Below are 12,349 nucleotides of genomic sequence, written 5' to 3' on the forward strand. Positions count from 1 at the left end.
TGCGTCAGTAATCCTGCAACTTATTGACTCTTTAAATTATTCTTAACTTAACAACAATCTGTCTTTGGCCTCTTTCTGTTTTTTTTCTAATAGGCAAGTACGTGCACAGCCACGGTTCAAATTAAACTTCAGGGATGAGAGTGGCACGTAACCAATAGGCCAACACTGCTCTACCTTTAGCTAGCAGGATTTATATTCAAAGATTTTTGAACTTAACGGATAAATGAGCCGCGATTTCCCCACTCAAGAAGAAGTCGAAGTAAGAAGTAGACATGGGGAGTAATTGGCTGTGCCAAAAATCAATCTGGAACTGTTTCGGAAAATCACCTTTTGTATGGCAATTAAAGTTTCCAATAAATAACCAAAAGAATTAAAAGATCTTCCGACTAGAGTCTTTAAAAAGCGAGTTAGTGTATTACTTTTGAAAAAAATGTACTATTCAATAAATGATTATTTGAATGAGACACTGTAGTTGATATAAATAATATTTGAATAATAATGTAAAATGTAAGATTCCTTAAGACAAATTTGCGCGCCATTGTGTGTGGCAGAATATGCGAACTTACGATTGTACCACCTTACACATTATTGTACCATATTCTTGCAATAAATTATTATTATTAAAACCCTTGGTACTTACCAGAACTGGCAATAGATAAACGGTGACAGTGTGAGGCGTCAGTAGATCGTGGCAAAGTCCAAGCGGCTTCAGTAATTGCCATACAGCCGCAACTCTACTCTCACCTGATGTTGACATCTCTAGAGAAGACGGCTGTTCAGAACGAGACGATATTGAACCCTGAAAGAAATTATTGTTAAAAAACAAAAATTAATGTTGACAACCATTTCAACTACTGCACAATGGAATCTCCTTGGTTATACTTTAAAATACTACATTGTAGTATGTTTATTTTATTACATTTAGCTTCAATTTCCAAATGCCATAAGGAGCGTTCAAGTATTACGTGACGCAATTTTTGGAGATTATTGAGATTTGAGGAACCCCCCCCCCCCCCAATATAACGCGCCGTAACGTTTTTTTGTACCCAAGTATAGTAAAACATTTCGTGACCACCTAGTGACTCTTTATACTTAAAAAATAGCATAATGTGGTGTAAATTACTGGAAAGTCGAAAATAATATTAACAATAACGCGTAATTAATTCCCCACCCCGCATCGTAACGTTTTATAAAAGGTCCCCCCCCCCCCAAATTCGTTACGTAATACTTGAACGGTCCCATACCCAAATTCCAAATGCCTATTAATAATGACAAGACCGTACAAATTAAAGAAGGCCCCGCAGGGGTCTGGGTCTCTCCTGCCGGTGCCCCTGTTCTATTTATATATATATATATATATTTATTATTAGTTACAAAGAAGATATACCTCCATATTGTCAGCGCTGCTGATTATGCTATCGGTGACATCCACCTTCTGTTCCTCACTTTCAGTGATCTCATTGATAACTTTCTCTTCATTCACAGATGTTGTTAATTCTGTCTTTTTGAAACCCATTATGATTTCAAAGCGTTCCCTTATTTTCTCGAACCCACCGTTTTGGCCAAATCTAAAACAATTTATGTGAAACATATTATTATATTTATTTTAAAATCTAATTTCCTTTCAAGAGTATACTTGATTGTTAGCGTTACTTAAGCCCAAGTATAGCTTAAGAACGTCAAATAGTATCCAGGCATATTGAAGTTATTCGTTTAATAATAAATAATTAATAATAATAAATATAATAATAATAATTTATTTAAATATAATATTTAAGCTTAAGGTAAAGTTTTAGATTTTTGTATTCTGATATTTTTTATAAGAATGTTAGTTCTTTGACTTGATAACATCAAAAAGGCATCACCTTATTAAGGTGATGCCGTGATAATGAAGGGCATTAAAGATTCATATTAAAATGAGCCTAAGACTAAAATTGTGATAGCTGATGGCGACGTGTATCTCGTTCGTATATATATTAAGTTTCTCATGTAAATAAAAATACATTTTTTGTAATAAAAAATAAAGTTCTTTAAACATTATCACGCTTTTTCCCAATAATCATAAAACTTCAGATATAATTAATGCCGCAGCTGACCAATTCCTAAACATATAATAAACCATCTCAATCAAGTCATCTTTCTAATAAAAAATATCATAATTGATCCATTCGCCAGACACCTCATACTTACAACATTCCATTGAGTAGGGGATTAAAAACAAATATGCATTGGTATAGTCTGCAGGCTACAACTGGAGAAGAGTCGCAAAAGATAGAGAACAGTGGAAAGGGTTAGAGGAGGCCTTGGCCAAGAGGCAAACCGAACTCCGAGATATACTGGAGTGAAAATATATTAAAGTTCAGATATATAAAGTGACAGAGTTTCGGAATTTAAAGGCTATATTATTATTATTATAGTCGCAGATTGAACGCATGATCTCAAAATTCAGTGTAGCGCATAGCCACTTAAAATTTATATAAATAATTAAAAAAAAAAAACACTAGCGCTACAACCTCTTTAGGTCTAGGCCTCAGATTTCTGAATCTGTTTCATCATTTTTAAATCTAATATTCAAGTAGGTGATCAGCCTTCAGTGCCTGACACACGCCGTCGACTTTTTGGGTCTAAGACATGTCGGTTTCCTCACGATGTTTTAATTCACCGTTCGAGCAAATGTTAAATGCGCATAGAAAGAAAGTCCATTGGTGCACAGCCGGGGATCGAACCTACGACCTCAGGTATGAGAGTCGCACGCTGAAGCCACTAGGCCAACACTGCTCTATATAAATAATTAATACATCAAAATACCCTGCACATAATGTACTGGAAACTCAAAAGAGATTATGAAATTAAATTATTTAAGACCATAGTTAGGCTAACATTCAGCATCCATCTTTGATCATAATGAAATCAAAAAGAAGCCTACAGATCATTAAAGCAACGTTTGAGCAAGGGAGCGTTCAAGTATTACGTAACGCAATTTTTGGAGATTATTGACCCCCCCCCCATGTAACTTGCCGTAACGTTTGTTGTTACCCAAGTACAGTACTGTACCCAAGTATAGTAAACGTTTCGTGACCACCTAGTGACTCTTTAGTTACTATTATGTGGTGTGTCGAAAAAAATATTAACGTTAATAATAATATTTAATCCCCGCCCCGCATCGTAACGTTTTACAAAGGGAACCCCCCCCCCCTCCCAAAATTCGTTACGTAATACTTGAACGCTCCCAATAACAGAAAAAAAATACATACACATTAATAAGATGAACTAGCCATCCTCTGGGTGTTCTGTGATCTTGTGACTTAGCATATACCTCTGGCTCTTGAGTAGACCCTTGACCGTTGGCCGGTGAAGTAGATGTCGTTAGGCCTTCCCATGTTCTCGACGCGTTAAATGTGTGAAACCTACAAAAAAAATTAACATAAAACCTTCCTGAAAATGTAATATATTTTGAGTGTGATGATATGTTACCCATCAGAGAATACCTTGTTTAATTCATAGATCATTATTTGTTTGCCTGTGGCCTACAAACTTAAACTATGCTTGCCCTAGGAATCAAACACCAGTCCTTCAGGTTCAATAAACTATGATATAAACAGAGAAAGTATGAGTCATATATGATGTATGTTTTATTTATGATGTTTTTATCTACCCTTGACTTTGTTAAACAATTTAAGATATGATTAAGAAAATATATGTGACGCAATAAGCAATGACCTAATAACTAATATGAACATTTGTTTATCCTTTATCACTTACTTATTGTTAGGATTTAATGCCATAGAAAGAAGATTCAAGAATCTAGGATCATCAAGTTTCATGGCACATAATTTAACAAGTTTCTCGCAGTTTGAACGCACACATTGTTGGATATTAATCTTCCACGATGATACTGCATCATCAGTAAGAATCTTTGTAAATGATAATGTGAGTGCATCATTGTAGAAACGCTGACAGCCTGGGTTATTAACATCTTCACCTAAAATGTACAAATATTATTTAATTTCTATGTAAATAATTAAGTATATTTTTAGCTATCTAGCTAGTATTGTTTTAGGGGACTATTTAATTTTAGAATTGGTCTAAAAGATCAATTATTCAGTCACAAACAATCTAACAAAATAAATACAATTAATTACAGCAGTATTAAGCTGTGCAACCACTGAGGCATAGAGCAGTCTGGTGGTGATGAACCCACAGATCCTGAGGTTCCTCAGATTTCTATATACATTTTATTATAATTTTTTTTTATTAATCAAGAGTTAAGAGATCACATAGATCAAGACTGACAAACCTCTTAAGATTCACTGCTTTAGGTTTGTGTTAAACATTGTTCGAAAATTACAATTGTAATTGTATTTAAAAGTGCTTCTCAATTAACATTCTAAAAAAATATACTTCATATATTTGTTAAGTTTGTATAATCTTAAGATACAAACCTTTGGCTGCAAGCTCTGTCGCAGCAATAAGTAAACTCTCTAACTCCTGTTCAGGCAGCACAGGCACAACCCAACGAGGGCTTGAAATCTTTTCTTCTAAGATTCTCAATTTTCCCAGAGGAAATGAGATCTACAAGAAAGAATATTCTAATTTAATAATTATTAAATGTAAAACTTGAATCTAAATTGTCTTGGAAAACAATTTTAACTATAATGTATTAAATAATACAAATTAAATAATTTAAGTTTAAAGATTACTTAAGATTTAAATTACTTAATATTTTTTTGCAAAACTAAAAAAATATTAAGATAGTTACCTCCCCAGGTACAGGCTCTTGTTCCTTCATTGATATTGTCATTATTACAACATTACATTAATCATTTCTCTCTGTAAAATATTTATAAAATAATAAGGCGTATGACATTAAAATACGTTTCTAGCTACGAAAAAATTCAATTAGACTTAGTATTCAAATTAAAAATTAATGTTATATACAATTTTGAAATTAAGGAAGATTTTTGCTATTATGCTTGCTACCTTTCAATATGTAAAGAATTTACATTATTATAGCTGATAAAATTTATAACATCAAGTATTCATTTGTGTATCTTACATGCATTTGAGACAGGAAAAATATAATCGATACTGCCACACCGATAGAGATTTTTTTATTATATTTCAGTCTAGTTACTATTAATAACTTCTAAACATATGGAACCATATAAGTACAAAATATTAGGCGAAATTATCGCTTTTTTCTACTGAAAATTAATATTATCCGATCAGCCGGCGCGACAAAATGGCGTCATCGACTAATTTATTTACATTTTATAACGATTTTAAACTGAATTTATTGAAATACTCGGATAGAAATGAAACAACATACAATATAAAAGAATAATAATAATTTACCTTCACTTTATATTTTAATCACCGCACTGAAATCAAAAAACCACAAATTCATTCACTACCTACACTATTTGACGTAATAACGAAAATAGATAAAACCCACAGGTTACTTAGAACAAGAAGCAAATTTCTTTGAAACATTTACAGATAACACACAAAGTATTTTCCTTACCATGACAGCCATCAAAACATGAATCATCATCAGTCATCATCATCATCAGTCCGAAAAAGGAACACAAATAACATTTAAACGAGAAAACTATTTTTGAATTAAAATAATGAACCACTAAGTTTGGTTCTCGACTGGAAAACATTGTTTTGAGTGGAATCATCATAGAATTTTCAAAAAGCTCGGTTGACGGATCGGTTAGTCATTCGTACATCACTACTGAGTACTGACTACTGAGTACTGTCAAGTGTCAACTATGAGTCTATGGTTATGAACCAACCACTGATGACTGAAATTAGAAATATGGAAACAGTAAACAATATTGTTATAAATGATTAAAAGAATATACCCTATTATTTATTTTTAATTGTATTAATAGGTTTTAAAACTAGTGTACGATTTACCTACCAAGGCAATTTTGTGACGAAATGAATCCAAAAAGTCCTGAAGCAAGGAAGCGGGAAGAAAATCCATTCGGTGGATTAAAAATAAGTGACTCCGATGTTTTGCTTAGTTTAAAAAGTCGGAATCCATGTCCACGTTGTAATAAATCACGGATGTATTTTTGTTACACTTGTTACGTGCCGGTTTCCACTCTAGAGGGTAGGATTCCATATTGTAATGTAAGATATGAATTGCTCATTTTACTCATGTGACATTGTGTTCTTACAATCATTTTATTTTTAAAATATGTTTTAGCTACCCATCAAAGTTGATATAATAAAACACAAGCGTGAAATTGATGGAAAGAGCACATCTGCACATGCAGCAGTGTTAGCCCCTAAAGATGTAAACATTTTTACATACCCCAATATCCCACAATATGATGAAGATGAAAGAGTGGTTCTCCTTTATCCTGGGACTGATGCTTGCACAGTACCCGAGTTGTTTACTGGCAGACGTGAAAAGCAGTCATATTCAGACCACCTGTTAGCCGAGTTGCCCCATGGCTATAATGTTGGTACATTAATGAAGAAAATATTTAATAACAATCAAGTACATAGAATTTGCCACAGTGAGAATTTACCTATCGATAGACTTGTGTTAATTGACAGTACTTGGAATCAAAGCAAAGGAATATTTGCTGATAGCAGATTACAATGCATACCAAAAGTTGTTTTACAGAATAGAGTTTCACACTTTTGGCGCCATCAAAAAGGTAGTCCACGTTGGTATCTATCAACAATTGAAGCTTTGCATCAATTTTTGTTAGAACTACACATTTGTGCGTGGGGTTGCGATGAGAAATATGTTACTGAACTAACACAGGAGTATTTAATACATGAAGAACAAAACCACTTACAGTGTAAGCCATATAATGGTCAATATGATGAGTTATTATATTTTTTTAAATTCCTGTATGAAAAACTACATAGACTTTATGACCACGAAAATTTACTGTCTTACAAAAGACCAATGGAAGTTAAATGATTAAATAATAAATAAATATTTTGAAACGTGTGATTCCTTTTTTTATGCAAAGGGTTCTATAGTTTGCATTAATAAAAAATAGGCATTTTATCAAAAACTTATATATTAATTTTAATCTTAATTTCATGTCATTTTCTATAGCCATTTACAAAGGCTGGTTAATAATTCAAGTATAGCAACATAAATTAAAATGTGATATTGCTTAGACAAAAATTCAATATTTTGAATACATTCTTGTAATACAATAACAAATTAAAGTTAATAAAATAACTACTTCAAGAATTTATTTGATTGGCACCTTGTCAACATACCCAATGGCTAAATAAGTATTTTGAATAGCCTATATGTTTGCTATATGATATAATCTATGCATTTTCTAAGTGATAAATAGTTACATTATACAAGTTGCCAGCTCAAAAAAGGTATATAATACACATTTTATATTCCGCTGAGTCTCTTAGATATAAATTTCACAAATATAATTCCTTTAACAAAAGTAGGTCTATAGTGCATCATTCATTTAATAAGTACTTAATTATTTTAAAATTACTGTGTTATCTCCAATAATGTGAAAACCAGAAGCTATTGTAGTATAAAATCCTTAACCAATAACCTCATACTATAGCTTGCGTAAATCTAAAACAAAAACACTTCCATCACTAGCACTTGCACCAACCTTAGTGCCTCTTGAATTCCAACAAACCTCAAATATACCCCCAGTTCCCTTGTATGAGTGAACAAGAGATCCCGTTTGTGTAGACCAAATATGAACACATTTATCAAATGATCCACTTGCCAAGAACTTTCCATCTGGAGAAAAGGCAACACTGTATACAGGTTCTGTGTGTTTAGTAAGTGTATGAACACATGCACCTTTCTCCACATCCCAAAGACGCACAGTGGAATCGAAAGAGGCACTTGCTAATATTAAGTTCATGTTGGGGTTCTGAGTCCCTGGTCCAGTAGGTGACCACTTTATGGTGTATATTTCCTTTGAATGAGCTTGCAGGTCATGAACACAGGTATCTTGCTTCATAGACCAGATCTTTAATGTCATGTCGTCAGAACAAGAAGCAAGAAGCTGTCCTTGGGGATCCCATTTGATAGCGTTAACTTCATTCTGTAAAATATGCCACATAAGGTTATATCAGAAACTAATATTCAAAAACATGTTTTAAAATAATAATAATGAAAAATAATACTTACTGTGTGACCTAAGAAACTCTTTATTGGCTTATCAACATTCAGTTTACACACTTGGATGCTCTGGTCCGTTGAGCAGGATGCAAAAGAGGTATTAGTTTGCCAATCTACATCTAGTGCTGGTGCTTTATGGAAGCAAAACTGTTCAGTGCATTGACCGGAGGCCGCGTCCCAGATAATAGTTGTTTTGTCAACCTGAAATGTAAAACAGTTGTAATTGCCTGTTCATGATTATAAAACACCTTTAAAATAAAACTTAACATATTGATAAAGAAAGCACATGTTATGCAAAAAAAAAACAAAATTCTTCTGTAATTGTTTCTTGTATAACAAAATGAAATTAATTGAAATAAGTCTTATGATTCTTGTGACAATTTCTAACATACATGAAGCAGTTAGATTTATCAGACAAACCAATAAAAGATACAATATATGACATGAAAAAATTATTTACACATATAATATCTAATCATATTATATCATAAGAGCTTACCCCTGCACTCAATATATAATTGCCTCTTTTATTCCATTTTAAAGCAAATATTGGTCCTTTATGTTGACCTAATGTTGAGGCAAGCTTCCCATCAGTTGTCCAGATACGGGCATAGCCATCATAAGAACCAGTGGCTAATAGATTACCATCACACTACATGAAAAATATAAAATTATCACCTGAATATTTGGCTACTATTGATATAATTAGGTATCATCATTCTTTACATTAAGATTTATTTAATATTAAATTATGTACTTTAAAATTAAAGTTTCTGGAATCATCTAAAATTTAAATAATTTATTTATCTTATATCATAGTGATTAACAATGTTATATATAAAAATGGAAACAATATAGTTAATTATACAAACATTCCAATCAAGTGATGTGACATCCTTATTACTTGGTACTTCTGCTCCACCTCTTTGAATACAGTGCCTTAATATTAGTTGATTTGGAATACTTGTTGGATTATCAGACATATCCCAAATTCTGAAATTATGTAACAATTTAGTCTATATTTCCTGGGATAATAGGAATTCTCACATTAATCACATAGTATATCTTAACCATAATAAAATCATTAAGGGATGATAAATATTTTTATACTATGGGAGGACAAACAAGCTTGTGGGTCATTTTATAAAACTAACCTGGCTGTGCTGTCTCCAGAACCACTTGCTAATAAATCTGTGCTAGGATTCCAAGCACAAATAAACACCTCAGACTCGTGACCTCTTAGTACTGTGGCTTTACTAGGTGGTATTTCTATAGATTGATCCGTCTCCATACTTTCAGGGGCACTTGGTGTTTCAGCACCAGCAGTTGTAGTTGGAGCTGCGCAGGTAGGAACCTAGAAGTATCAATTTGGTAATGTAGAGATATATTAACAATTGGAAGCTGACAACACAAAATTCTGTAATGCAAACCTCAACACCATTCTGTTCACTGCCAGAACCAGTTTCTTTATTAGCCTGTTTCAGAGCATTGTGTGCGTTTTGACGTGCGGCCACTATATCTGGTGTGACAGCATCTATTAGACTGAGACTTTCAGTAAGTCTGGTTTCAGAACCTAAAAAAATATTTCAGTTACTATAACTTGTATTACTTAATCATATGAACAGTAAGTAATATGTTGCTAGGTACCGTCTTCGCCCAATGTAATCTCCGCTTCGGTATACTGTAATCCTTTTTGAAGTATATTGAGAAGAGCTGCTGGAGGTACGAGGGCTCCATTTATATTGCTTTGTGAAATGTGCGATTCAATCCCAAAAGTATATGCTGAATGGTGAAAACCTAAACAAATAGATTTATTAAACTATATATTCAAACTTCTGTCGAATCAACAACTAACAAGTCTGTCACATTACCGGACTCTTGTAAGTATCGGTATACGAGGAAATTCACTTCGTCAATAGAAAAACTCATCTTAGTTCATGAGATTTAATCGCTGTCCATTAATTTATTTAAATTTAATGTTAAAAACAAATCTAATTTTACAAATAAAAATGCACAGCCACACCAACAACTAAAAAGCGCTATTGAACACAGTCCACAGAACACATTATAATTTTTTTTTTTGGAGTTGGCCTGGTATTTTTTTATTATTATTTAACTATCGACCACAGTACCTCACTGTGTGTAGTCGCTATACAAATATTATCTACGTCTTATAAACTATTTTAGGGGAGGGAGTCTGGGCCTATGCTGCTACGGTTCCAAGTACGACAAGCTTGCATCGCATGGAATCATAGGCTCAGGCCTACTCTACCTTATCCTTTTGATGAGTAGATGGGCTTAGACTTGGGAGTAGCGCAGGTGATGAGATGTTTGTTTGGATCACAGGTAGATCCGTTTTGCAATCATAGGGGAGCTTAGTAGAGCAAGGAATACACGGTCACCCACCAACTACGACGATTACACAGCCGAACAAAGTACCAGAATTCAAAATCATTTATTCATATAGGTAACACAATGTACACTTATGAACGTCAAATAACACCGGCTTTAGTACTTCAGTCGCACCTGAACTATTTCCTAAATGGATACACTTGTATCGCCTATTTTTAAGTTCTGGAATGGTGCCCAGATCGTGGTAGCCTGCTAATGTGCGGTCTGTGTCCAAGAACTGTAGCCATGTCGACCCTACTAGTTTCAAATTGGGGAGATGCGAACTTAGTCCAATTGTCCCGAGTTGCATGGCATTTACCTGTCGGCTGATCTCAGCTTTGGGCCTTTTATTCACTCTTAGACCCAGGTGGCAGGCAAAAACATTGGTATTTTGGCATAAATCCTAAAAGCTTTTACGTTATCAAGCTCCAGTGTGCTTAATGTGGAGTGAAGCAGTAATGTCTGGGCCGGTGCTTCCAAATGCGATCTGGGTGCTTTGGATACCATTGAAAGGCGGGCTAAGCGAATCCAAAAAGCCACATCTCACTTAACATCAAAATATGGGATTGTATTCAAACGTTTGTACAGTTTTATATTTAAAAAAAAGGGGGTGAAGTCCCTCGCCGAAGATATGAAACTTCGTAATGTGAAAATGAAAGTAGGAAGGGGTAGAAATTGATGTTTTGTGAAATTATATTGTTTCTTTAAGACAAGCTTTGGAGTTTATATTTGGTTTAGTTTGTTGATTGCGTTCGAAGCTTAATATACTTAAATTTATGGAATCGTGTTTGTAGAGATAAAAAATTCTTGAATAAAGTACCCCCTAAAAATCACCCTAAATAAATGTACCCCCTAAATTTGGGGGGGAAACCCCAAAGTTGGCAAGACTGTCTGAACATGAACATCTAAAAGGATAATATAACGTAAAATTGTCGCGATTAGTTTCCTTCGTTTTTAATTATTCAAAAACTGATAATAACTATAGGTCTACCAGGATCTGATGGCAAAAAGGGAAAAAAGAAATTGACGCTAGCAATACTGGGGAAATTGGAGTAAAACGTTTTGATACTTTTTTTTTCCTTATAGCGGCTGATTCTGTGTTATAACTTATATATGCAAAATATATAAAAATTTATCCAATGATAATTTTTGAAAATGTGGCGAATGTGGGGTTTGAAATTTAGATGAAAACTCCAATTACTCTGTTCATGAGTTTATTAATTAATTAAGAACTTGAAAATGGTTAAAATACTGCACATCCATAAAAAAGTCTTCAACGCAGTATTTATAATAAACCTTTCCTCCTGCATCGTAATTAACCGATCTTGTTCTATGAACTTATTTTCAATTTTTATTACATGTTCACAAGATTTTCGCTATTCATCGATCCCTATTTGAGAGAAAGAAACAGTGTAAAACTCATTTATCTTGTTTCTGATCAATTCTAAATCAAAACTATCCAAGTTTATTTGTGGTATAAGAAACCCCTGAAATAAACCAAAGTTTAGTATAAGTACATAATATAATACACACGAAGAATCCCATAAGTCAAAGTATCAAGACGTGTCATTCCTACTAACCAGTCAACGCTTGCACATGGCTCAATATCGATGATTGTGTATGTTCTGCATCTTGTTGATCAAGTATTCTTTGATAAACATTGAAAACAATATGTCTTGCTTGCGATCGAAGAGGTTTCTTCGACATTTTCATCACTTTTTAAAGGAAACTTGAAGCCAAACCAAAAACAATTCCTCGAAATTTCAGTTGACAGATGAAATTTTTCTTTTATTGCCATATGAAAATCGC

The 12,349-nt window shown here is 33.4% G+C and overlaps 3 protein-coding genes across 3 annotated transcripts in view; 1 reads left to right on the forward strand and 2 right to left on the reverse strand.

The window, feature by feature from the left end:
* Positions 1-5,487, reverse strand: part of LOC125061897 (probable ubiquitin carboxyl-terminal hydrolase FAF) — a 72,280-nt gene extending 66,793 nt beyond the window's left edge. Inside the window, exons 1-7 of the mRNA XM_047667532.1 lie at positions 5,356-5,487; positions 4,760-4,830; positions 4,443-4,572; positions 3,763-3,982; positions 3,255-3,407; positions 1,388-1,568; positions 641-799 (exon numbers count right to left, since the gene is read on the reverse strand). Coding sequence (XP_047523488.1) covers positions 641-799; positions 1,388-1,568; positions 3,255-3,407; positions 3,763-3,982; positions 4,443-4,572; positions 4,760-4,801 — 885 coding nt within the window. The 5' untranslated portion in view covers positions 4,802-4,830; positions 5,356-5,487. The remainder of the gene's footprint in view (positions 1-640; positions 800-1,387; positions 1,569-3,254; positions 3,408-3,762; positions 3,983-4,442; positions 4,573-4,759; positions 4,831-5,355) is intronic.
* A 288-nt stretch (positions 5,488-5,775) lies between these two features.
* On the forward strand, positions 5,776-6,977 carry LOC125061896 (tRNA-uridine aminocarboxypropyltransferase 1). Its single transcript, XM_047667531.1, has 2 exons — positions 5,776-6,144; positions 6,221-6,977. The coding sequence occupies exons 1-2, from the start codon at positions 5,950-5,952 to the stop codon at positions 6,950-6,952; spliced, it is 927 nt and encodes a 308-aa protein (XP_047523487.1). The 5' UTR covers positions 5,776-5,949; the 3' UTR covers positions 6,953-6,977.
* A 60-nt stretch (positions 6,978-7,037) lies between these two features.
* LOC125061895 (F-box-like/WD repeat-containing protein TBL1X) lies at positions 7,038-10,217 on the reverse strand. The gene is made up of 8 exons (XM_047667530.1): positions 10,021-10,217; positions 9,797-9,946; positions 9,580-9,722; positions 9,304-9,503; positions 9,022-9,142; positions 8,649-8,801; positions 8,159-8,350; positions 7,038-8,072 (listed from the first exon to the last, which is right to left on the reverse strand). The coding sequence occupies exons 1-8, from the start codon at positions 10,076-10,078 to the stop codon at positions 7,572-7,574; spliced, it is 1,518 nt and encodes a 505-aa protein (XP_047523486.1). The 5' UTR covers positions 10,079-10,217; the 3' UTR covers positions 7,038-7,571.
* Between the last annotated feature and the right edge of the window lie 2,132 nt (positions 10,218-12,349).

This window comes from Pieris napi, chromosome 24 (assembly GCF_905475465.1).
Source record: "Pieris napi chromosome 24, ilPieNapi1.2, whole genome shotgun sequence".
NCBI classification, from domain to species: Eukaryota; Metazoa; Arthropoda; class Insecta; order Lepidoptera; family Pieridae; genus Pieris; species Pieris napi.